At 39.3% G+C, this 27,329-nt stretch overlaps 2 protein-coding genes across 6 annotated transcripts in view; one reads left to right on the top strand and one right to left on the bottom strand.

Moving 5' to 3' along the window:
• The first annotated feature begins 9,768 nt into the window (after positions 1–9,768).
• Positions 9,769–13,875, top strand: zgc:114119 (Mediator of RNA polymerase II transcription subunit 30-like). Of its 2 annotated transcripts, none has more exons than XM_044335371.1 (5): positions 9,769–9,874; positions 10,353–10,592; positions 11,709–11,867; positions 12,123–12,212; positions 12,868–13,875. In XM_044335371.1, the coding sequence occupies exons 2-5, from the start codon at positions 10,365–10,367 to the stop codon at positions 12,961–12,963; spliced, it is 573 nt and encodes a 190-aa protein (XP_044191306.1). In that variant the 5' UTR covers positions 9,769–9,874; positions 10,353–10,364; the 3' UTR covers positions 12,964–13,875. The 2 variants fall into 2 exon arrangements, with proteins under 2 accessions (XP_044191306.1, XP_044191305.1); XM_044335370.1 differs by having other exon boundaries at positions 9,775–9,946.
• Positions 13,876–14,867: 992 nt separating this feature from the next.
• ext1c (exostoses (multiple) 1c) overlaps positions 14,868–27,329 on the bottom strand; it is an 88,619-nt gene continuing 76,157 nt past the window's right edge. For all 4 annotated transcript variants that reach the window (XM_044335365.1, XM_044335362.1, XM_044335363.1 and 1 more), the window contains exons 3-12: positions 26,958–27,051; positions 24,378–24,485; positions 22,141–22,260; positions 19,299–19,431; positions 18,641–18,759; positions 18,417–18,512; positions 17,880–17,966; positions 17,611–17,771; positions 15,768–15,939; positions 14,868–15,640 (exon numbers count right to left, since the gene is read on the bottom strand). In XM_044335365.1, the coding sequence (XP_044191300.1) occupies positions 15,455–15,640; positions 15,768–15,939; positions 17,611–17,771; positions 17,880–17,966; positions 18,417–18,512; positions 18,641–18,759; positions 19,299–19,431; positions 22,141–22,260; positions 24,378–24,485; positions 26,958–27,051 (1,276 nt within the window). In that variant the 3' untranslated portion in view covers positions 14,868–15,454. The remainder of the gene's footprint in view (positions 15,641–15,767; positions 15,940–17,610; positions 17,772–17,879; positions 17,967–18,416; positions 18,513–18,640; positions 18,760–19,298; positions 19,432–22,140; positions 22,261–24,377; positions 24,486–26,957; positions 27,052–27,329) is intronic.

Genomic DNA, 27,329 nt, shown 5'->3' with positions numbered 1-27,329 from the left:
CATATCTAACTGTTCACTTTCGACCAGCTCAGAATTGAAAGGAAACACAAGGAAACAAAGTCAACTAAGGGAAATTGATGTGATATGATAAGGTGATTCACCTAAAAATGGAATGTGACCACAGAAACCCATCTGTAAAGATCACCATTGATACTTTATTAACACAGGAATTCTACTTAGCTTACTTTCACATTTTTCCACTGCAGCAAACATTATTTTGATGAAACTATCAGGAAAAGGGCACGTCTTACTTTTCCTTGCACACTAACCAGCAGGTGAAGGAGTTGTTGGAATAACTGAAGCAAGCAGATAGGAATGTGATATTTAGTTTTTGATATCAAGTTTGCACAAATGCTTGAGGTAAAAGTGCAACCTTATCACTTTTGTCGAAACAAGGCAAGGATCTAAAAGCCTGTCACACGTCAATAACATTTTGGTATGTTACTTTGTTTCAATATTGGACTTCAAATAATAAAGTTGGATACAGGTGTTTTTAATTTCACCATAGCAATGTCTCACTTGCGACAGATATATGAGGTTGTAACTTCTTTTGAGATCCAGTTTATCTTCCCATAAAACTCTGATTTCTCTGTTCTAAAGGAAATATAAACAATCTACCTTGTCTTTTTTTGTTTTTATCAAATTTATTGAAGACTATGAAATTTAGAGGGAAGGGTCTCCACGTGAAGCAAAGTTACACAGTTATCACCACGACTCCGTGTGGCATCAGTTGTTGGGTCGTTAAAACTGATACTATCAACCATAAATGTAACCCACAGATTTATGTGTGACTACTTGTGGGTCAATAAGGTAATGGTTAAGTCACTATTATGATTATTTAAAATATTTTAGCAACTTAAATCAATTCTGATATAAAATAAAACAATTGAACCATAACACAAATGATCATCACCATACAACCTGAAGGACAGAGAGGGAAACACTTATTCCTGTAACAGGTTTTTCTGGTAGCTATGAAAGCACAGCCAAGCCTTTGTGGTGCTTTATCAGCTGTGTTATCACTGTGCTGCATATTTCAAATTCAAATTCAAATTCAAATAAGCTTTATTGGCATGACAGATCAGAAACCTATATTGCCAAAGCAGTACAGAAAATTGTTAACACTGACAGATGAGTAGCAATAAATATACAAAAATATGCAAATACCAATAATCATATCATACTAAATACAATATAATAAAAGGCATCATATAACAACTAGATTCAATTCAACTCATTATCAGACAGGACAGAAAAGATGTCCATAATAACTGGAAGGAATTAATCCAGTAGATAGAATAATAAGGGCAGCTGTAATAGCTCAGAAACATACAGTGCTTGTTTCTCTTGGTGTATAACAACAGTTAAAACATTTTGCAGCTAATACTGCACACTGACTTTTCTCCCCACATAGATAGGGCAGTTTCTGAGGATCGGAGAGATGAATAAACTCTGGATACATACTATTAATTTTTTCAAAGGAAAACTCTCTCAAATCCTTGTATTTCTCACAATACAGTAGGGAGTAAGATTCTGTCTCAACCTCTCTTTTATGTCAAAGTGAACACAGCCAGGCCTCCCAGGGTAGCTTGTTCTGCCTTTGACTGACCTTGTATAGCGCATTTTAATGTCTCTTTCAGATAGTCATCAGTGCTACTGGAAACTACTGCAATAGCTGCATATTTAATTTGTGACACTATCATGTTTTTTCTATTTCTGTTTGTACAATGGGTTCTGAATCAATGCTTGAAGGTCAATAATTAAAGATTTGGTCTTCTTTGTCTTGCTCTAATATCTGCTTTATATTGCTTGACATGGTTTATCTGATGAGAGTTACTGATTGCATCAAGCAGTGTTTTAATGCTGTAGTAGGTTCATGAAATTCAGTCATAAAGATGAAAGTAGAAGGAAGGGTCTTGTAAACATTTAATTTGATGCTCAGAAAGAGTTTCACGTGGATATAAACTTAAAATAGCAAAAACTGTGAGTGTATTGTGACACACAACAATAAATATTTGATGACAGAGGCACACGGAACCATGACAAGCTCAGTAAATCATAAACTGAAGGAAGATCCTGCCATATTACTCATAACCTTGCTATTTGTGAGGGGCACAAATAGACAAAACACAGAGCATATTACTGATTATCATTCTGTAGTATAAAACTAAACTAAACTAAGAGTTTACTACCATGCTAGTGCCTCAGTGAGGCTGCACTTTGAGCTAAATGCTAACATGCTCACAATGCCCTCACATGCTGATTTTAAGCAGGTATGATGTTTCCATTCAGCATCTTTGATAAGTGTATTAGCATGCTCACATTTGCTAATTAGCACTGAACACAAAGTACAGTTGAGGCTGATGGGAAAGTCATTTGTTTTGCAGGTATTTTGTCATAAACTTATTGGACAAATTGAAATTTTGACATGATAATGGCACTAGATGAAAAGTCAGCAGAACACCAAAGTTACTACAACTCATCCCCTGGGTACCATGAATGCCTCAACTAAATTTCATGACAATCCATCCAATAGTTGTTGAGACATTTAACTCAAAACAACAAATGTCAACCTCATACTGGCGCTAGAGGAAAAGTCAGGGAATCAATAAAATCATTAGCATTCATCCTCTGGGAACCTTGAATGTCTGTACAAAATTGTGTGCTAATCCATCTTGTAGATGTTGAGATATTTCACTGGATAAGTGAAAACTTTAACCTGCTAATGGCACTATAAAGGAACAGTCAGGGGATCATTGAAGCCAAGATTCATCATCTAGGAAACATGAATGCCTGTACCAAATTTCATGGACATAAATCCAATAGTTCTGGATTTCACTAAGAACCATAAATGCCACATTTTTCTTCTGAAACTTTATCCACCATAAGAACTGCTCTTTTTGTGTTTTTCCAACATACAGTATGCTAAGGGTAGACATTGCACTCTGAACGGCAATATAATGCTCTTATCAGTGCTTTAAGGCATTGTATCTGTAGAATCTTATGTATGTGTATGTGTCTCTCAAAGATCTATGCTATCAATGCATTTAGTTACTAAATGCAAACCACAATAAAACTAAAAATAAAGTACAACTGTCAGGTCAAAATATGGTAAAATTCATACAGTACAACACACTTCTGTTGACTATTGTTGCTGTTCAGTTTCATCATTGTGTTCCTGTGACCTCTGTGTTTGATGGCTGGCTGCAAACCAAATTTCCTTTGAGATGCTGATGAAGCTGAAGTTGAAGTTGTACAGTAAACACACACAACAATTATGAAAATGGTGAAGTACACTAACAAAAGGAGATAGATAGTGGTGCTGACGTGCTGCTGACGCGCTGCAGTGGGGGAGGGACTTTTCTGATGTTGGGTGGGGACGCAATAGAGTAAGAAGAGGAATCAGAAAACAATGTAGGAATATTAGGCATTTATTAATATACAACCTTATATAATCAGGGTACTACCTCCTATAAGGCACCTTCAATGTCTGGATGAAACATTAAAGCTTGAATTTAATTCTCAATTTGATCAATTAATCAGTCTCATAACAGTAAGCTCTTTCCAAAGCATTGACCTCTCTTTGCTGTGCTCAATGAAATCACAACAATGACTTAAATGAGGACATTTATTAATAGCTAAACATCTTGAGGATACATGATAAAGCATAAGATAATGAACAAAAAGAATAATAAGGCCTTTAAATGATAATAAAAATACAATAATAAAGAAAATTGATTAGAAATAGGGGCTCAGAGTGTGTGACTTGAGGCTAAGGTATTGAAATGGGGAATGCTAAGGCCACACAAAGCCATGTTATGCCTTACTGTTGACAAGTTTCATTGTAGTTAGTGTTGTCTCAGCAGGTCCGTGTTTGTGTTGGTTGAACTGCAGTTGGCTGTGTGTAGCACAGCCCAGATCAACCGTGGGCTGTGGGCAGGTCTTTGTGGGTGCAGCGGTGTTGAACCACCGGTGAAAAGGGGTTAAACCTTGTTTCAGCCTGCTGTGAAAGAGTCTCTGTTGGATTAATTCACAGTTTGGCCATACTGCTGTCAGCAAGCAGGCTGAGATCCAGTTTAAACGTCATTATCTTCTTCATGGTGACATTTCAGTTTGAGTTGAGAATTCAGGCTTTTGATGGCTTCTTGTAATTTTAGTTTAATGCCAAATAAAGTTTAATCTGACTAAACTCAAATCTTTATTCAGTAGTGGATAAACTCCATGAGAGTTGATGTGACTTCAAAAGCAAATACTATTCGTGGAAACACGAGACTTAATGTTACAAATAAAATAAAAACAACGAAACTCGTTTCAATAAAAAATTAACATACGCACATAATTTGTCTGAAAACAAAGAAAAAAAAGTCTTAATAGGAGAATTGGCTCATGAGTTTCTGGAGACCAGCTCAACTGAGCTCAGTAAAACTTTATATTTATAATATTGGTCAAAACAGGCAGAGTTTTAGGTGTGTTTTAAACATATTTGCGCCGAATTGTCGATGAATATTCATTTCCTTTGTTTGGGGACTTTAAAGGTTTTTTTGTCTCCTGGTTCAAATGACCCAAAAGGTCATTTATGCCTTTGGTTCAGGCCATAATTTAGTTATTGGTCAGAAATGTACGTTGGCCAACAAGGGCAAACATGCTTCAGCTTAACAAAACACATGCAAGTAGACAAAACACAAACAAAAGAAAACATCATCAATTTGATAATTGTGTGCAGCATTCAGAAAACATGCTGCAAATACTGCAACATACACATTAACAAAAGGCATAAATACCACAACACAACACATTACAGAAATGACAACGGAAGTGTTTCCCAAGGACACTTAAGAGTGATGAACACTTCAATAACTCATAACTTACTAACAACCAAACTGGAAGAATCTCGCTTAGTCTGGCAAGATAGTCTTAAAACATATATATAGGAAGGCTCTCTGTAATGCCAGAGCCGCCTATTACTCATCATTAATAGAGGACAATAAAACAGCCCTAGGTTCCTTTTCAGCACTTTGGCCAGGCTGAAAAAGAGTCATAACTCCAGGTATTCCTACAGCTCTCAGTAGTAACGACTTCATGAGCTTCTTTAATGATAAAATTCTAACTATTAGAGACAAAATTCATCACCCCCTGCCCTCAACAGGCACTGATTTATCCCCGAACACAGGAACCTTAGAAACAGCTGTAAAACCTCATATATAAATTTAGACTGTTTTTCTCCAATCGACCTTCCTGAACTAACTTCAACAATTTCTTCATCTAAACCATCAACCTGTCTTTGAGACCCCATCCCAACTAGGCTGCTTAAGGAAGTTTTGCCCTTACCTAGCATTTTTTTTACTAGATATGATCAATCTGTCTTTATTAACAGGCTATGTACCACAGTCTTTTAAAGTATCTGTAATTAAACCTCTTCTTAAAAAGCTTATTCTTAATCCAGGTGTTTTAGCTAACTATAGACCCATATCTAACCTTCAGATTTTCTCTAAAATACTTGAGAAAGCAGTTGGCAATCAGTTGTCTAACTTTTTACGTAACAATAGTTTAAAGATTTTCAGTCAGGATTCACAGTACACGATAGCACAGAGACAGCACTGGTGAAAGTTACAAATGATCTCCTAATTGCATCAGACAAAGGACATCTCTCTGTACTTGTCTTGTTAAATCCTAGTGCTGCATTTGACGCCATTGACCATCACATCCTATTACAGAGACTGGAACATTTAATTGAATTTAATTCACCTCATACAGTATATTCATTGAGGTAATATTATTAGGAAGCACTCCATAAAATGTCATTGTCATGTTATGCAGATGATACACAGTTATATTTTCCAATGACGCCAGATTAAATCAACCAGTTAACGAAACTTCAAGCATGCCTTAAGGACATAAAGCATGACCTGCAATTTTCTGCTACTAAAACTCAGACAAAACTTTAAGTTACTGTGATTGGCCCTAAACACCTAAGAAACACATTATCTAATGATATATAGCAACTCTAGATGGCATGGCCCTGGCCTCCAGCTCCACCTTAAGGTCTCTGAGAGTTATCTTTGATCAGAATATGTCCTTTAACTCTCACATAAAACAAATTTCAAGGACAGCCTTTTTTGAGACGGGATGTGCCTGATTTTTGCAATGTTATATTGGTTTTTCACCTATGTAATATTGCAAAAATCAGGCACATCCTGTCTCAAAAAGATGCAGAAAAACCAGTCCACGCAGTTGTTACTTTTAGGATGGATTATTGCAATTCCCTATTATCAGGCTGTCCTAACAAGTCTCTACGGACTATCCAGCTGTACAACTGATGTACTGATAAATACCAGATCATTTTCATCCCATATTAACTTCTCTGCACTGACTCCCTGTAAAATCCAGAATAGAATTTGAAATCCATTTCCTCACCTGCAAAACCCTTAATTGTAAAAGGCACCATCATATCTTAAAGAGCTCATAGTATCCTATTACCCTACTAGAAAACCATGCTCACAGAATGCAGGCCTACTTGTGGTTCCTAGAGTCTCAAAAAGTAGAATGGGAGGCAGAGCCTTCAACTATACTAACTTTTAAGAGTAGGCTTAAAACTTTCCTTTTTGATAAAGCTTATAGTTAGGGCTGGCTCAGGCTTGCCTTGGACCAGCCCCTAGTTATGCTGATATAGGCCTAGACTGCCAGGGGACTTTCCATGATGCACTGAGCTCCTCTCTCCTCCTCCCCCTCTCCATCTGTATGCATTCATGTCCCATTAGTGCACGTTACTAACTTGGCTTCTTCCTTGTAGTCTTGTGCTCGTAGGCATCTATGGATCTGTGGTTGCGGACCGCCTGCTGCCCCCATGGTCCTGCTTGACATCCATTGCTACTACTATTATTGTTAGTCATATTATTATTATTGTTATTATTGCATGCTACATCTCTGTGTCTCACCCCTCCCTATTTCTCTCTCAATCCAGCCGGTCAAGGTTCTGTTCAAGTTTTTTCTCGTTAAAGAGGAGTATTTCCTTGCTGCTGTAGCCAAATGCCAAGAATACGGTCTAGACCTGCTTTATGTGAAAAGTGCCCTTAGATAACTTCTGTTGTGATTTGGTGCTCTATAAATAAAATTGACTTGATTTGACTTGACTAGATAGGATAAAAACATCTCAGTGTTTCAGAGTAAAAACAGGGTGTGGACAACTGACTGCAGTGACACAGAGCAGGGGAAGTCAAGTCAAGTCACAAAACCTCAGCTAAGTTTCAGCTATTTCATCCTCTCTCTCATTTTCAGTTCAAGTGAAATGAAACTGAGTGTTAGTGCAGGCTACAGAACAGCACAATTGTTTTTTTTCTTTTCTATTTAATACAGAGAGATTATTTTTCCTTTTTTGCCTTTTAGTTTATCTGTTTAGTTTATCAAACAGTGATTACCACTTGGTCATCTGACTACCTGCATTTGTTAAGGTCAACAAAGGGTATCCTTTTAAACTATAAACCTCATCACACGAAAAATAAAATGTACTTCCTTGAAACAATAAGTGCAACCTTTGATCTTATGTAAACCACAGATAAAGTCAGCCAGCCTGATTTAACAAATAAAGAAAGCAAGCCAACACGTGAATGGCAAATCATTTGCCATTGCTGAATTTCATTGTGTTGGCTGGATTACCAGGTAAACAAGTCTCATTCATGTGACTTTCATTTGAAATCAAAAGGTCAATTATTACTGTATAAAAGCCTGGTTTATTAGCTTATTTTCCTCTGTAAGACAGTGGTTTTAGTTCTACAGAAATATTCCCATTGACAAGGTTCTATTTATATTTATTTATTTATATTTATCCAAATACTTTTTATTGTATTTTTGTAATTAGAAAGTACTCTGTAACCCTAATTTTAACAAAAATAAATGTTTACTTACTTACCTGAGTATTTCCATTTTCTCCTACTTTATACTTTCACTCCATAACATTCAAAAAAAAACATTGTACCTTTTACTCCACTACATGTATATGACAGCTGTACTTACTGTACTAGTAGTAGACTAAGATTTCACATACAAAACATATGATCAGCTAATAAAATATATCTCTTATTTATTAATAAATCGAATAATTATTTATATATATTATTAAGATTAAACTGCCAAAAGGTGTATAAAGATGTTAAAATGAGCTAAACCTTGACCACCTACAACATTAAAATGCTGCTTACATATTCATGCATCATAATAATAAAACACTGGCAGAGTACATTCTGCTGAAGTACTGTGCTTAAGTTTTAGGCACTAAAAGTAAAGTAAGGGTGCTTTCAAAAATAATGGCAAAAATATTTTTTTCTATTTATCAATTAATTTCATACAAAGTTGAGTAAACAGAAGAAACTTAAATTAAAATCAATATTTGGTGTGTGACCACGCTTTGCCTTTAAAACGGCACCAGTTCTCCTCGGTACACCCGCACACAGTTTTTCAAAGTATTTGGCAGGTCGGTTGTTCCTGCATCTTGGAGAACTTGTCACAGTTCTTCTGTGGATTTAGGTGTCTCAGTTGCTTCTCTCTCTTCATGTAATCCCAGACTGACTCCATGATGCTGACATCAGGGCTCTGTGGGGGCCAAACCGTCTGTTGCAGGACTCCTTGTTCCTCTTGTAATTATAATAAATAATACATTTAATTCATACCGCACTTTTCACTCATAGAGTAACTCCAAGTGCTACAGTATTAATAAAATAGAACACACAACATAAAGAAAATAGTAATAAGAGTTAAGATGAAAAAGTCTTCCTGGATAGGAAGGTTTTTAGGCCTTTTTTGAGAGTCTATGGTCTGTGCTGCCCTCAGATGCTTAAAAAGGCTGTTCCAGAAGCGTGGTGCAGCAGAACAGAAGGCTTGATCCCCCATGGTGTGGACCTCAGAGCCCAGAGAGCAAGCTGCTGGCAGATCTGAGGGTGCGGGTGGAGGTTTGTGGTGTGATCAGTTCCTGTCAATCCTGAAGGAAACAGGGAGCAGTGCAATAAAAACAGAATTGGTGTTATATATTTGTGTTTTGGCTCTCTATTCAGGACCCTGGCAGCGCTGTTCTGAATTTACTGGAGCTTAAGGATGCTCCTGCCAGGGATCCCTGTGAAGAGTGCATTGCAGTAGTCCAGTCTTGAAGAGATAAAGGCCTAGACACGTTTATCTGCATCTGACAGGGTTAGAGAGGGGTGGAGTTTAGATATGTTTTAGAGATGGTAGAAAGAGGTTTTGCATAGATGTCTTATATGGTCATCAAAAGTCAGATGGGTGTTAGGTCAAACCCAGCACCCAGATTAGTGACTGAGGAGGAAGGGGGATGTCCTGGCCATCAAAGGTGAGATGAGGTATGGTGGATGACTGAATATGGTGTGGAGTGCAAATAAAGAGAGCTTCAGTTTTGCTGCTGTTTAACTTGTCACTGATGTCACTTTATGAACTCTGGCTGTATGTTTGGGGTTGTTGTCATGCTGCAGAATAAATATAGGACTGATCAGACGCCTCCTTGATGGTATTGCGTGATGGATAAGAATCTAAACATCTAAATCATAAACTTTTGCACAGCAATGTACTTCAGTACATTTACTTTTTTTTTAAATGCATGGATTTTTACTTTGCATTTTTACACTGTGAAAGAAGGCTACTACTTTCACGTAAGTGATGGATCTGTATACTTGTCCCACAACTGATTATAAGACAAAATTGCAGTAGTAAGGTTGGTGTTTATAGTAAATGCAGTCAGTATTCAACACCTACTGTCTCCATCTAGTGGTGGTAAATACGTCCTCCTGAGACAGGAAGTGACGCTATGAAAACAATAGCGTGCTAAGCTTTCTGAGACTAGTGAAAAGGGCATCATTATGTCTCCTTTGAAATAGTAAGTGAGAAAAATCTTATTTTCGCAAGAATACTTGAAGAGCCTCCAACCAAAAGAAGGTCGTTAATTTCGGTAGGCAGTTTTCTGCACTCGCCGCCAGCTAGCTAGCTAGTTAGCAGCTAACTATCTTCCCTCAGTATGATTCTTTATTGTTTAGGCTAACGTTAGCATGCTTAGCCACCAAGATTAGCTCATTCAATTTCTTTAGATATTTAAAGTGGGTACAATATATGTGTTTTCCTCTCGTGGTTTCTGTTATCAAGACAAGTTTGTGTAGATAAAACATCTCCGGGAAATATTCAGATGTTTGCAATGTTATTATTCTGAAATTGAGCTAACGTTTTCGTTTAATGTGTGTATTAGCCACCTTCGTGACCATAGTAACGAGTGCTGATGTCATAAATGGAGCTAAATGTTCAGTTAGGCCCTACACATCATCTTTATATACCTGTCTCTCATCTTATTAACATTTCCTCAGATTAGCGTAGCGATGGCAGCTTCCTTACCTCAGAAGCCAGGGATGGCAGGGATGCCCCCTCAGCAGCAGCAGCCCCACCTGCCCCCCGGTGCTGCCTCAGCAGCAGGTCAGCAGCCCATGCCCCCTCAGGGAGCCCTGAGAGAGATCTCCCCCGTGTTCCTCTGTCGGATTGGACAGGAGACCGTCCAGGACATCGTCACTCGCACCATGGAGATCTTCCAGATCACACGAGCCACGCAGGTAATGGACATCAGATTGTCAGCAAACCGTAGAAAATGTTTTGCATGAGGAGAGAATTTCCTGCCAATCTTTGTCTTAATTCATTTGTCAGTGTCGGCATTGACATTGAATTCTGTGACATCCACTACACAAAGTTGCCTTTTTTTAGTTACACCTGATGCAATCCAATACAACAGTCCTGCAATAAACTACATTTGCAAAGCTTTGTCTTTTTTCTTGACAGCTAGTCAAAGACATATTGATATGACAGTGTTTTAAGATGCAGTTTAGAGCTGCAACAGTTAGTTGAGTAATCAACTAGTTGTCAACTATGAAATTAATTGCCAGCTAATCATTTGGAGTCTTTTTTTAAGACAAAAACATCCAAATTCTCTGATTCCAGCTTCTCAAAAGTAAATGTCTTCTTGACAGTAAACTGAATATCTTGGTTTGTGGACTGTTGGTCAGGACAAAATAAAACATTTGAGTCATTTTGGGCTTTGGGAAACAGTGATCAACATCACCATTTTCTAATGTTTTATAAAGTAAACAACTAATCGATAAATTGAGAAAATAATCAAAAGATGAATTGATTATAAAACTAATTGTTAGTTGCAGCCCTACTGTAGTGGCTTTGTAGCTACATTATATTGCAAAGTGATTCTAATATTTTATTTAGGGATGTGATTAATAATTATTTTAAAATATAGATGTTTTTTATGTGGTGATTATTTCCTTCGATTCATTGGAAATGTTAACTGAATGGCTGATGTTTTTCTAGCTAACAAATTTCCTCTATCGGGCTGCGTTTTTCCCGTCTTCCTTTCTAGCGTAACTGCTTGGCATATTTATCAGCATCTGTCTTACTCCTCCTTCCATCTTCACCTGATCTGTGTCCAGGGTCCAAAATGAACTTTTTGGAGAATGTCTGACAATATCAGCCTTTGACTTTACAGTAAATTGAATGTAAACATGAAAAAACATGGAATATATGCCATCTTTATATGAATAATAATCTTCTATCTACAACCTAGTCTTATTGTATCCATATTATACTGCCATCTGAACCAAAACTAATGTGATACAATAATGAATAACACTAAAACTGACAGAAGACTCTCTGTATCTTTGCTTTAGCTTCCTAACGGTGTGACTCAGAGCCAGGCGATGTACCAAGACCGCTTTGGGAAGCTCCAGGAACACCTACGGCAGCTCGCCCTGCTCTTCCGAAAGCTGCGGCTCCTGTATGAACGCTGTGTGGAGATGACCTCTGACCTGCAGGAAGGGCCAGCAGAGGTCAGGAATAAGCTCCGAATTTCTGCTTTGATATTATTTTCATGCAAAAAAAAACCCTTTACTACTTAAATGCGGAAAATGGAATATTTCTGTCCTTTCATCTTGTCTTGACTAAGAATGCATTTTCAAAATTATGTAGGATAACCTCTGCCGTTTCTTAAAATCTTTTCTACCACTATCACAGTCATATGCACTTATAAAAACAAGGAGAAGACAAGACTCTTAAATAACTGTTAGTGTGTCCTGTGTCTTCAGCTTCTGCCATATGTTGGGGAGGAGCTGGCTTCTGTCAGAGTGGAGCCCTGCAGTCCTGCTGTCATCCAGGAGAGAAAAGAAGTTCTGGAGGTGTGTTCCTTTTTGTCATAAATGACAATTAGCAGTGACTGCTAATTATTAGTTTTTTAAAGGGGTTGGCCACATTATTTATATTATTATTATATTAGTATTGATAGAGCACATTCTAAATAGGTTTGGAAAAAACAGAGCAAGACTAATATATTGCTGTGAAAGTCCCCTTCAGTTCCTCTAGGTGGCAGTGCTGACACAGGCCAAAGTGACCTCATGGTGTTATGGGTGAAATGCAGGAACTCTGCATCGTGTGCATCTTAAGTGAAATTTCAAAAATCAGGGTGTTGTTTTTGTAAACACTGGAGTCAATATTCCAGTAGGATTAGGCAGGTTAGGATATCATCACCAGGCAGCTAAGTGGAAAAAAAAAATCTAAATTTCTGAGGCTGTTAAGCTTTACCAACAACAGTAGTAGCAAACCAGCCATTGTTAAAAGTTCTTCATCTTTTCTACTCTTAAACTCTTCTACTCTCTACTCTAAAGTCTCATCCTGCAGCTATAAGGGTAAATGAGTCTGAAGTATTGAGTAAATAATTCATCGCCTAAAGGAAGCCACTAGTTCCTGCCCTGAATGTTAAATGCTAAAGCTATGGCGTATTTGCTGTGATGAGTTTGACTAATGGAAGTCATCTGTCTTGTGTCCTGTCTGCAGAAGGTACGTCAGAAGAACCAGGAGATGAAGGTTCTGATGGATCAAATGAGGAACCTGCTATGGGACGTCAATGCCATGCTGACGCTCAGGAAATGATAAATCTTCACCGGATCCATTCGCTTTCATGGAATTCTTCCAGAGGTGTACGGACTGTATAATAGCAAAGACCAAGTGAAAGAAAGGAATTTCTGTTTGGATTTTGGATATGGGACCTGACCCCTCAACTCACTTGCACCTGCTTTGTATGTTGGCACTTCATAACTGAAACTCACATGATTGTCTGTGGTTAATTATCTGTTATATTGAAATTGTTGAGAGGAAAACTACTAATGAGCTAGGATAAGATTTAAAGCTAAAAACAAGGATAAGCTTGTGTCAACCTAATACACTCCAACTGACAAATAGTTTTTTTTTTATATATACAAGGCAGCTGACAACCCATTTTGCGATTGCCAAGTGCTCTACAACTAAGATTTTGTCCCTCCATGTTTATTCAAAGAAGATACGGACTATTGTTTTCATACTGTTTAAATAATGAGTTGAAACCTGTATTGCCTCAGGTAAAAACAAAACAAAGTTTTCACCACGTTCATGGTGTTTTGCCCCCAGGTGCTGACTCAACACCAGACAGACTTTTATTTCATAGCAGGTAATTCTACCAGAAAGCACAGAAGCTGATCTGACGACAGTGTTTACAATAGGAGCAGTTGCCCTTATTATGCTCTGTCAGTTGTAAAAAGCACGATGGGTTCAGAATTCAAATTAGCCCCTTGGCAGCTATGTATCTCAGGTGCTTTGTACATAAGTGTGTGTGTGTGCATGTGCTTAATGAGATTAGCTTCCTGAGTGCCCGACAACACACCTGTTTACCCTGAGGGTGTTGAGACTTGCTTGCCTGTGAATTTATTTTTGTAAACTGTGGGACAATATGGTAGACCTACTGGGTCATTTTTGTTTTGTACAAAATAAACTTTTTTTAAAAAAAAAAAAAAAAATCAAAATCTGAAAGCATATCCACCTTCTCATAATGACGCATATATTCTGACCACCCATCCTTTGTATTCATCTTTCTTTAGAGGTCCTGGTAGACTGTTCTTTTGTTTTTTTTTTTAACCTTTGAACAGAGCCAAGCACAGTCACAATCACTTGTAGTACATTCTATTGGATAGCGCTGTTGATTGCAGTAATTTTACAGTAAAATCAATGAGCCCAATTTCTGCAATTTCTCACCAAATTGATGCTAGAAGAAAAAGAACTGAAGATTTCAACTGCATAGGCAAGGGCACGCTGCACACCAAAAATCACCAGTGTACCCATTGAATAAGAGAAAGTGCCTGTCTCAGTCTGTATGAGCCACTTATTGTAAATTGACACAGTCTAAATTGAGCTCTTGGTAATTCCTACTCTGAGTTGTGCTAATATATAATATAGTAGTATGTTTAGTTGATATTGATGCAAATTGGACCACGTTAAGTGTATTAGAAGAACAGTTCTGCATTTTTGAAGAAATACGCTTAGTTGCTTTCTTGCGAGAGTTGGATGAGAAGATTGGAGCGAGGAGATGGAGGGAAAGTGAAATCAATCTTCTGTCACTTTCTGCAAGAAAGAGCATTTGCTGAAATGTAGAAATAATGCTTTAAAATTTACATTTAGTGATGTATACAGGACCACTAGTCAGTTTAAACTCTTTTTGCCAACTCCTTTCAACATCAACTTATGATTTATACTTTTTCACTTTTCCCACCTAAATGTGTGACAAGGCTCTTCTCTCTCCTGTGTAATAAGGATGAAATGCTCATTTTATCAGGCGCAGATTGAGTTTATTCCCTGATGTATTTCTGGTGCATATGAAGTTATGGGATCCGAATGTGGCCGGTTGCTGAAAATATATGCCCTGGACTTATTTGAATATGGGGTATGTCTGTGTGTGTGTGTTGAGGGGGGGGGGGGGGGGGGGGGGGGGTAGTGAGGAAGTGACTTTATGGAACACCATACCAGAATTTGCATTTATAAATCATTTTATTGATTTTACAGTTAGCTTTTTGATGTGAAATGATCTGTTTCCTTGGCAACAGTCCCTGCACAGTAGCGCTGAGAAACACATTAACAACCGGAGTGTATGGCACCAATACCCAGTCCCTTGGGTGCTTCTGGCATTAGATAGCCATTCCCTTCTCATTGTCACGGCTATAGCACTGACATCAGAAGTGTTCACGCGCGTTCCTTTTTTTTGCTTTCCGATGGAGATTGTCCTTTCATGGTGAGAGGCCTGATCACAGGGACTCTTTCAAGGCCCCGAAATTTCCTCCTCCGTTGTCTTACCAGACTCGTGGAAGTAGGACAATCATTTGAAGCTCTTTTCAAACTTTATAGGCCCTGTTCTCTTTATATTTATATGTATATAGTCCAGAACAGTCCGCCGGGGTCTGTCTGATGATTGTATTTCAGTCTGTCAGTCCCTCTGTCTACATACCAGTCAGCCTTGAATATCACATCTTGACTTTCCACCACTGATCGCTCAATTTGTCTGTCCAAAAGGCCACTTAGTCCAGACTTCCATGCTCTCCAGCCTCTCTGTCCAGCAATGTTATGCCCTCTCCAGGTCTTTGTACTTCTTGCGGAGCACTGACACTTGATCTTTGAAGAGCACGGGGTCCAGGCGAAACTGAGAGTGGACCAGAGGCATGTAGCCAAACCAGTTGGCGAAGGTGTTGACACACTCCTGCCGTTGGTTGAAGTGCTCCGGGTTGGCCCAGGGGACGCTCTTTGTACCCTGGGAGGTAAAATGGGACACTGTCATTTACCATCTCTGTCCTGACCTGACATTTTCATCCACAGACAACAGCATTAAACACAAGTGAAGAAGACAAATTACACTGAGAAGGCTTGTCTGACAGTACCTGCGGGCTGGGCAGCTCCTTGTACTGCTTCCTTTGAGCCACTTTGATTGGTGGCAGGTGGGTTACAGCAGAGACCAGGAAGTTCATCAGGATGTCCTCACAGTTGGAGGTGCGATCCACCAGAGTTCGCAAAGACTGGGGCAGGTAGTGGGAGAACAGGTAATGGTAGTACCTGTGGGGCAGGTGAAAATACATACAGACAAGAGTATAATGTTACTGAAGTATAAAAAGACTAAAGAAGAAGTACAGTATTCAGCTTACTATCACGTATGACACATAAAAGCTTAAAAGTAAAAATGTTTAGCATCTTGTCTTGACTAAAATGATTATTCCTCTATCAAATTATTATCTAAACCCCTAAAATGAAAATGTTGAAATGTAGATTCATCACACTTTGAGGTCAGGCAACCAGCACCTGTATGGTAGAAGGCATGGTGACATCGACAGAAAAGAGTAGATGGTGTTATGTATGTTGATGATATGTATCTGGGACAAGTTAACCATTTCACCACCAGTGGGATTTGATATTTATAGTGCACAACAAACTAAATCCCTGTGGTACAATGCATATGTTCTCTATTTCTTCAGTTTTAAGTGCCGTGCTTTCTATTCACTTGACACATTACATTTGCTACACTTAGCACCTCACATAATCTTCCTTCAGATGTTTTATTTGTGCTGGGAACTAAAATTAACCACATATAATTCGATTCAAATGTATTTTTGTGCAGCTGATTCTGGGAAGTCGCTGCGTTTCACTATTAGGGAACATTATTTTTGTATAAAAGGCTAATTTGTGGGATTCCACAATGAGCGAGGCAGATTTTTATTGACTGACTACACGTTGTCATTTCTCTGTTTCAGTGGTGAAAGAGGCATTTGAGGTAATGCAAATCAGCCTGCTCCTGACCTATGGGCTGTGAGCTCTCAAATTAGCATGGAAAAATGTGTTTCCACTGAAACGGCTGACAAAAATGACCACATCGTCTCAAAATGTCACGAGGTTTCAACATCTTTTAAACAACCCCGTCTGTGGAGTAATTACATTTGTATTGTGTAAGAACTTGCATCCCTCTGCCATTTCACATATCGACTTTAGGCTTTTCAAGTTAATCCAAGTGCTTGAAGTAATCCCTGTGTAATTCACCCTCTCCTCTTCTTTTTCTCTCATCCACACATCCACAAAATTATCCGTGATGCTATTTCTCTCTGTTTGATTGTCCCTTATCGCTTTTTCATGTTGAGATTCATGCCATTATGCTTCTTGCTGCTGCTGCTGTCACAGCCCCGCAAAGATCTCTGACAGGCAATCTGTTTTGATCTTAGTTACATAATCTATGTTGATTCTGTAGGTGTGTTTCTAAATTTAGGTGTGCTTGTTTTAAGTTCGTAATGAAAACATAAAGGAAAAGTATTCAAAGCATATGTAGCTCTAAATGGCATTTCCTGTTTTTAGTTGAAGCTAGCGGTGTGGCTCTAGGGAAGGCCATGCCGGTCTTTCAGTCGGTCCACCACTTTGATCCAGACTGAAATATTTCAACAATTGGTTGTATTGAAATTTTGTGCTGGTATTCATGGTGCCCACAGAATGAATATTAATGACTTTGATTATCATGTGACTCCTCTAGTGCCACCAGCAGGTCCAAATTTTAATATCTCAATAAACATCTCATAATCAAAGTCTATATTTAGGTGTGTGCACTTATATGCATACATGTTTGTGACTTTTTTATACTTGTTTAAAGACAATGAAAACATATTCGAGGCAAAATATTCAAAAACAAGCATATGAAGCTCTATAAAAGGCATTTTCTGTTTAGCTTTCTACGGCGTGCTGATGTACCTGTGGTAGAAGGCAGCTCCAGTCAGGACGATGGAGTAGTCGTTGGTCCATTTCGAGGTGTAGCCCCAGGCGCGCTTCAGGGGATCCCAGAAGTGGCTCCTGGGAGGGTAGCCCACGATCCGCTCGGGGAAGCTCCGCCACACCAAGAAGGCAAAGTTCACCTACAAGTACAGAGATGAAACACTTTGGTTCCGTGGCTACTTTTCAGAAATATTGATTTTTATATGTGTGCAGCATCGCTTTGTGTTTATTACTATATGTAAACACACCTCACTGGTCAGCAGGACTGTATCCTCGTCCAGGCTCAGCACTGCTTCTGTCTCTATGGCAACGTGAGGTAGGAAGCGACTGGTGGTCTGAGATAAAGCACAGTAGTAAATCTTAGTTCTGGTACTGCAGGCTCGGCGTTGTTCGGCGTGCACTTTGAGAGATTACGAGAATGAGTGAGAGATGATCATATTATAGTAAATCATGTTGGGCGACTGAGATGAGTGAATCACTACAGATTCCGCCTTGGGAGGTGAAAACAGACGGACAGTGAAAGGGAGACGGAGAATAAACTTTGAGAATGAGTGACATTTATGAAAATGAATGCCACACGGATCGGTGGACATGTCAGATATACTCGGATAGGGAGAAAGACAGAAAAATAGACATCAAAGCAGAGGACCGGAGAAAGAGAAACAGAAACCAAAACAGAAAAAAAAGAGATTCATAGACAGACTGGGCGACTGACAGTTTGTCACGCTGTCACTCAGATGTCAGAGCGGGCTTAAGTGTGAGTTATGAGTGGCATCGGCCTTCACCTTCCTCCTGCCGTCTGTCACAGTGAGGGGGACAGGCATGGGTGGCCATTTGCTCCGATTTGGTGGCGGCTTCTCGCTGTTCCAGAGAATGATGATCTAAAGTATCAAACATACGCAGGTAGATGATTTAGATTGATCAGAAATAGTTGCTGACATACAAAAATTACAATTCGTGGCTACGTTGTATTTAATCGTAATCTTATCACAGAGTTTGGCTTACTTACCTGCGAGCAGTATTTTGACTTGGAGACCACCTGAAGTAGCTTCATGATTGGCTGAGACTGAGAGACCAATGGGGAAACAGCGTGGATGACAGCAGTAAACTCCTGACCTGGAATGACCCCTGAGGAAGGTCACAAAAAATTATTTTAGGGTAAAGAGGGCATGTGTACCTTTTTGGATTTTTACAAAATGTTCTTTTATACAAGAAAAATATGAAATGGTCTATAAACACATCAATTTAAAGCCACAACGTGTAGATTTTTTTAACTTTACAGCTCAGACAGTAACTCAAACCACTGTAGGCAACACATCGACCGCACCAAATTGTCACCAGCAATGTCTCATGTTTCTACAAAAACAAACATCATGCTAATTTGGAAGATGTCAATCACACAAAGTTCTACATGTAGTGGCTTTAAATAGACCGATGAAACAATAATAAACTTCATCTATCTACCTATAAGACATATTTAAACAGGATTGCAAAATTAAAACCAATACAAACCCAGACATTGGTAAACACTTGATTATGATTGCCTGGAGGAGTGTTGATTACTTGTGTCTGTCTCCACGGCATAATAATAATCTTATCACCATCCTAAGTGTGCAATCAGGATTTGCATTCTCTACAGGCTGATTTAAATGAAGAAGTGTGTTTACCTAATCCCAGGTAGTAGAAAGGGAAATGTGCAAGGTGAGTGGAGTATTCTGGTAGGACCAGCAGACCTCCTGGCAGGGAGTTCCACATGTACTTGTTCCTCGATATGTGAGAAAACACACGGTCCTTAATGATCTGGGGAGGGAAAAAAAACAGAGGCGGGTTGGATGTGGGTTGCACCAACTTCCTTTTTTCCCCTCTGAATGAGACTCTTAATGGGAGCTTAATGTAAACTCCACTGCAATTTGAGTACTGACGCACTCCTGTGTGCATATTACAGCACTCCCCAGTCCCTAATGATATGCTCTATGTACTTCCCATTTACACCAACAGGAGGTGTCCACACAGCAGCGACACCGGCATCCACTCTGTAGCCCTCTGCCTCACTGACCTCAGGCTGACTGCACAGCTGTCTCCCATGGGGAGAGGTTCCCCTCTGCATGCTGTATGTATATAAGCAGCTTATCACCAACCTCCAGAACCTTTCCTTTATTATCTCTAGCATAAATCCCCAGCAGCAAATACACTAGGGGCTACCAGACTTGCCTTTATAAACATCAGAGTGCAAAGCCTACTACTCACTGTGTGATTTCTTCAGATTTCAGTGGAGTTAAATCTGTTGTTGCCCAGCATTTTTTTTATGCACTAAAACTGACGCTGGCGGTGTGTGCTAAAACTGCTCGTATAAGAAGGTTATTATTTCTTTTCATGCATCGCTTAACCCTTGGGCTAACCTTCAAATGACTTTCTCGCAGCTGGAGCAACTACCTTTGAAGTACATTTCTTTTTTAGCTTGTTCAAAGACCGAAGGGTAAAAACTTAAAGTCCCCCTCCACTCAGCAACATTTTTTTTTTTTTCCTTTTTGTTCCTTCAGTTGGATGTTTCAGCTTCACTTTGCAGAATGATGTATGTACAGAGTTTTTCACAATCATCTGCTTAAAGTGGAAAGTTTCTCTGAGCTCACTGAAAATCCAATTGCAAGCATGATTTGTGACATCACAACTAGTTTGAAGTCAGTGGTGGTCCAATATTCAACTTACGCAAGTGTGATGTGGAAACTTGAAGCTTCAAGTGCACATACACTGAGAATAGACTTTAAAGTGAGGTAGGAGACATCTTGTGTCCGGCAGGAAAAGTTTTGAAATGAAATATATTTACATATTCATAGATTCTGGGATTTTTAATGAGGGAGTAGATGTCATTTTTAAGGGTTTGAACAAGATAATTGAACTTTTTTTAATATCAGACACAAATTATTATTTTATATACATCTTAAAACATGTCTGGAGGGGATCTTTAAGATGGACAGATAGTGTAATGTGTGAGCAAGAGTGGATGCTAACACTGTGAAGATGAAGTTGTTCCTTCTGAATATTGAAATGTCTCTTTCAAAGATATATATATGTATATATTTTTTATGATCCTCCCCAGTAGTGTTGAAACTACTCTGAAAAAGAAAACATTTCTCAGTCTGATAATGGCGAGCAGTGAGGCAGAAACTGGCAGGTTGAGACTGATATTTGCAATGTAATGATATATCATTTCAATACATTAGGGGGTTTTTCTGAGACTTCAGGCGGATCGGATGTGGACTGCTTTGAAAATGTTCCCTAGACCTTCAATACAACACTGAACCAACATAGTAAAAAAGAGTAGAAATCTGGAGCATGGGCCACGATCCAACCCCATAATCATAATGATAGAAGGGTGGTTTGATTGAAAACTCTGCTGGAAAGCCTTTCTGAAAGAAGCCTGATGATAGCGCACAGGCTGTAAACCGCACAGAGGTGGCAACTATGGCTGTGTGTTCAACAGAAAACCTGTGTTTACAGCAGTGGCTTCTTTTTGTAGATGTTTTCACTGGAAAGGATATGTTGCAGCACATTCCTGAACAGAATTGTATGGTAGCAGAAACGCTGAGTATTCAGAGTTATAATACATTTCATTTAGGTTTCTAGTCAGTATGCAGCGGCCAAAAGCAACATACCATAAGCATTTGTGGGAGATAAACAAGTCTGGCGGCGGTAAGGGTCAAAGTTCAAGGTATGATTTGATGCAATTTGATTGATAGAATGAAACTCATATTGCTTTTAGTTAAGCAACATTTTGTGGTGAAAAAAATTAATTCAATCACCACGAGCAAAGGATTCACTTGTGGTGGCCATGGAGTTCAAATTTAGTGAACTCTGAAAAAAACATTTTCCTGTGGTTTACTTTTTATATTCTACAACAAACTGGCATCCACCACAGCTCTCACTAGTAGAAGTTGGAGCTTTTGTGATTTTAACAAAGTTAAAAAGCTATTAGCCTACAAAAAAAAGTACAGCTTCCATTAAATTTACCTACACGACTGCACAAGGGCTTATACGTCATCCTAACTTGTTTTAGACCAGACATTATATCACCGATGCTTTCTTCTAATGTAATTATTTAAACTTTTATAGAGTCATAAAACGTTATTCTTCTGTTGAGTTGCTGCCGTGCTTGAAATGAGATGGTTGCTAAAAACAGTGGCCAAGCTATTGAGCTTTGTGCCTGCCAGTTAGCAAATAAGAAGAAGAAAATAGATAAAAGAAAATAGGAATATAAAAGGAAATCATTTTTAAAAAAAAGAAAACAAAGAAGCCGTGGGAGCTACTGTGGCTAACTAGTGCTAGCATTCTCTCAGCTAGCTATGTTATTGGTTAGCTCGCCAACTACAGTAGTTCACCAACTATCCTAGCTAGTAGCCTTTATGTCACCTAGAACCAAATATTTTGCAAAGATGCACAGAAGAATATTACTGTGCCACTTTCTGGTGTGACCGTGCTTTTTATGCTGAGTGTGTTAAGGCTGAGGCTGACCTCCAGCGTGGTGAGGACTATCTTATCCACAGAGGAAAAGTAGGCTTCCCACAACATCTGGGTCCTCTGTCTGAGAGCCAGGACTCTCTCATTTCCTACTGCTCTCACTGTGGACGGCACCTGAAGAAAAAAGATGAGAGGAGAGAAAGATTTAGACAGTGAAACAAGGAAAGAAGAAGAGATCAAAAAAAGCAACAAAGAGTTCTACTTGATATGTTGTTTTTTAATCAAGTCGTGTCTCTTAAAATAGACTGGAAAAAAAAGAAAAAGGAGGAAATGGCATTTAAGTGATCAAAACTGAGTTAACTGAATCGAGCGGTTGCTTAATCCAGCCCAAAAAACCAATCACCAAAAAAACAAACAAAAAAAAAACAGTTGACACAGAGCTGATTTGTGGCCTGTTGTTCAGATAATTAGACTTTACTTAGTAAGGGCTAAATTGGGGGTTTCAAGCGAATCTTCAAAATTGATTTAATCACTTAGAGAGTTAAGCTCAGCGGCTCAATCAACGTGGAAGAAAGCCATGTTGAACTGAGAAAAGTGCGAGCAGCTGACTCCATTAAACCCTTTAGTCTTTACACAGCTAACACATTTTCTAATGAGCGCCAGTTAAAGAAGCCAGGAGGAAGCTCAATCTTTCTCTTTTTCTTTTTTTTTTCTCAGTCCTGCCCTTGTTCTTTCAACCTCTCAGTTTGTCTTCCTCTACATCTCACCAGGCTATTTCACTTTCTCTTTCTCTCTCTTCCTCTCATTCTTTCCTCTAAGTACATCTGAGGGACAGTTACACTAGAGCATTAGTCTCGAGTGTCTGGCCTCTTCTACAAAGACCTTGCACTCCTTTACTTCAGCTCATCGACGGTGTGAATATTTGTGTGTGTGTGTATTATATTATTATTGTATTATATGTGTGTTTCCATGTGGTGAATTTTGCGGGCGTGCAGAAATGCCAATGACGAGGTCAGCTCATTCAATCCGACTCTGCCCTAATTTGAAAATGTCTCCCCCGCCTTGAGCTCTCAGGTCTTGTTCCTGTTCATTAGCTAAATGCCAATTCATGTCCTCTATTGGTCGAGATCGAAGCGGATCAATGCAGAGGAGACAGGGTGTAATTTGTGTGAGCCAGAGAGATAAAGGTTGTAGCTGAGAATGAGGCGGCTTTGCTTGCTCATTGTGTTTACTCTTGTGTATGTGTGTGAGAAGAGACACGGAGGATGAGCGAGCGGACGCTTTTGAACCAGAGCTGGATTAAGACCTCTATAGGTGTTTAATCTCAAAAGGCCCCAACCTGCAACCACACCGTTTGATACAGGTAATGCCTGCTTTGCAACCCTGCCTGCTGGATGTTTCCCAGTGATTATGATTACATTTAACCAAAGTTAGGACAGCATAGAGGTTAAAAGAGGAAAATGCTGTGCAAAATAATCCTGTTACAGTAGTAGTTTTTTTATTTTTCCACAAAAAAATCCAGGAACTGGTTTGCTTTACTTTGCTTGTTTGGATATTATTTCTTTGTTTCTTTCACTATTAAAAACTCCACAAAAATGGGTGAAAATCTTAAAAACAAAATCCTAAAGTAGCAGTACTTTAACCATTTGAGTCTTTAAACCACCTTCAATTACTCTGGTGTATAACCAACAATTCATTTGCATTTTCTACATTTTTCCTCTCATTTATTATTTACCTTGATGCATTTTATGAGCTTCGGTCAATGGATGATAACCTTGTTTACTGGAAACTGCAGTGAAGACTTGCAGCATAAAACAAAACATCTTTCGGGTACAAGTAATAAAATCAGGATAAAAATCTGCTTAAACCAATCTTTAAAAAAAATCAGGGCATTTTCAACTGTAGAACCTAATAGTGGATTAATTGATTAGACAAATTAATCAACAAAACAAACAAATTGAAGATGTCACCTTGGCTCTGGGAAACAGTGACAGGAATTTTCTACTTTTTTCTGACATTTTGAAGACCAAATGATTCATTACCTTTAGTATCTTCAATAATCTTCAATCAATAAACTTATCACGCATGTAATTTTCTCTTCTTTTAAAACATACACATAACTAATAAGTGTTGCAGTTGGTGTTCTTTGATGCAGGACTGGAGTACAGTAGAGGCGTGCCGGATTTCTGGGTGCACACACAGGACATCCTGATGTCCTAGTTATGTCTCTGTGTAAAAGAGCACTTGTGAGAGCGTGTATTTGCACACGTGTGTCCACGCTTACATATTACCTGCAACAGTAATCTCTCGTCTCCCTCGATGACCGCCTGGTTCCACTGTATGACGTCGGAGAACGGCAGCTCCCAACCATTACTCAGCAACACGGGAATACACGCCGCCTGGACACAGAAACACAAAAGAGTGGAGCGAGTCAGGGAGAGACAGTGAAAGTGATAAACCAACTGATAGGACAAACGTTGGCAGTGAACAACATACAGTAACACGACATACTGCAGCTGCATGAACACAATCTGTAAGAGTTCCGTCCCAGCTGCTTGGCACCGTGATATCCCAAACGGAGCAGATCGTAGGATCAATGCTCTTGTGTGTTTGTGTCTTTATGTGCAGCTGACCGTGCGTGACCCTTATAGGGTGCCTGCAACGGGTAATAACTTCTACAGTATCTCTCTTTTCCTAGGAAGCCCCGCGGGTTTGTTTAAGACTGTCACTCATACACATGTAAACAGAGAACGTGGCTGACTCTTGGTGTACTAATTAGGTACATCCACTCAGGGGACGAATGCTAGGAAGGAGGTAAAATAAAGGAAGAGATAGAGAGAGGAGAATAAGGAGGAACTGGTTGATATGTGGAGACATGTTTTATTGAAGTTGATTTTTGATGTTGCCTTATCCCCTCCTTCGCTGACAGATTTTTGATCTTATTTCACGTTTTTTTTTTTTTGTTCCCGCAGCCCTCCTTTGGTCTCCCAATCTCTGAGCGTCTATTGGTTTCTCTTTCTGAGGGAAGACAGGAGAAGAAAGGGACCGTTTCTCTCCAACCACACTCTCATCCCATTCTCCTCTGTTCCTCTTTCTACTCATTGTGGTCTGGAGTGTTGATAGGTCTGGGTGTTATTTTTCTTTTTCCTAATTAAACCACCAGAGAACAGCAGCAGCAGCCAAAATAGTGTAGATCAAACGCACTCTCCGGCCCACTGGGTCTTCCACGCTCCTGAATTACATCTGAGAATAGGCCTGCTGAAGGACACTTGAGCAAATGGGAGGACTTGTACATGTGTGTATGTGTCGGAGTCGGCCCCAGGTTACGACGAGGTCATGCGAAGACTCCCAGAGTGATAATCCAAGGCCTCTAAATTTGAAAGGCAGCCCGGGGCTCGCCTGAGTCTTCTCCCTGAGAGATGAGGCACTCTGAGGGTGAGTTTCAAACATTGCAAGCTCTCCCCCAGCCTGAAGGGAGAGTAATATGAAAGCCTATGCGCTGTGTAGTTGTTTTTGCTTTGTTTGCATTGGGAGAAAAAGAAGAAGAAGAAGAAGAAGAGGAGGCTTCGAGCGAATGTGTATGTGGAGAGTGCAAATGTGTGTCTGTGTGTATATTGGAAAGCTGGCAGTAAGTTTCTTACCACATTGGTAATTGCCAGTTCTTTTGTGGGCTTGGCTGGCACCAAAATAAAATTTAAAAAAAAATACACAAATGAAAAATCTTGAAAAGTGGCTTGAATGGAAAAGAGAGAGGACGGTGGGGAAAAAAAAAAAAAAAAAAAAACGAGAGGGAAAGATAGGACAAAGAGGGAAGACAGGAGGAGAAAGGGACTATGACTGCTGCCTGCTGCCAAGCCAAGTGGGTTGTGTGTGGATTTGTCCATTCAGCAGACATCGGTGGGGCAGGCTGCCACTCCTATGGATGCTTCCGGACCATTCATGCACGCACACACACATGCACACACACATGCACACACACACACACACACACACACACACAGCCTTGGAGAGCAGTGTGGCCAAGGAACATTGTAGCAGCCAGAGAGTTCAGTGTTCGGCAAATCTAAAAACAGCCACTACTGCTTCCTGCACTAGTGTGAGACTGTCTACTTGGGTGGCAGAGAGAGAACTACAGCAAACAGGCTGCTTTAAACTGTTCTCTTGCTCCAGCGCCTGCGGTTTCTTCATTGTTTGTGTACTTGCGCATTTCACTGATGGACTTAAATGAACGATTACAGTGTTTGTGTAAGTGTGTGCAAGCGTGTGTTAATGGACCCATTTCAGTTTAAAAGGCCCAGCAAATAGCAAATAAAGCTTTATGGCTAGATTTGCACTCAACCCGACACAATAGTCTGGGGAAAACACTTGCAGATGTGACCATTAAGGTGTCAATAACCAAAAAACGACATAAACCACAGCTCTGGAACATAAACATTTCTGCGTCCTGCGCCCTTCCGCGTTGACTCGGCTGTATATGAGCTGGATCTCATTGAATCAGGTTTCCTGTATAAAGTGTAATTGGTCACTCCTAATAGTGTTATGTCGAGGGAAATGCTGCAGCTAATGTTTTTGTGATTGCTACGTTGGCAAATAGTATTTAGAGATTTTAGCTGTTTGTTTATGTGGGCCCCAGAGGAACTGGAAAGTCCCCAAGTCCTCAGGCAGGATGAACGCAGGAAGGGAGAACAACAAAAGAACGGGGACCAGTGCTCAACATTACTTGTCGGAGTTATGCCACTATATTTGACACTGCATTCTTCTATGTGTAAGAGAATGATTGAGACTTGTAAACCCATACATTAGTACATGATATTGAGCTTATATGAGTCTTGTGCAACATGTGTGACTTTAATAACGAGTATAGTTGTTACCTGTAGGGACTCTAGGAAGCGGAAGGAGCCCAGGCGTCGACCACGAGGCACCAAACAAAAGGTAGAGTTGTGGAGCAGCTCCTGGTAGTCAAACCTATCAGAAACAATGACAGATAATACATTTATTTACTTCATATATATAAATAAACAGATTCATATTCATATGAATTTTAGCTCAATTGATACCGGACATTTGGGGGTAAAACAGATATTAATATTTGAGTTTAAAAAGTCAGATATCGACTCATCAGGACAAAAAAAAAAAGTACATAAGCACATAAAACAAACAAACATTTTCAAAATCGATCTTAGATTTGCTAATTAAAGTTTTATGAACAAGATATGTGCTAAGGAATTTTACAGATGAATCTC

Source organism: Thunnus albacares, chromosome 19 (genome assembly GCF_914725855.1).
Source record: "Thunnus albacares chromosome 19, fThuAlb1.1, whole genome shotgun sequence".
Taxonomy (NCBI): Eukaryota; Metazoa; Chordata; class Actinopteri; order Scombriformes; family Scombridae; genus Thunnus; species Thunnus albacares.
This window is presented reverse-complemented; position numbering and strand designations above follow the sequence as displayed.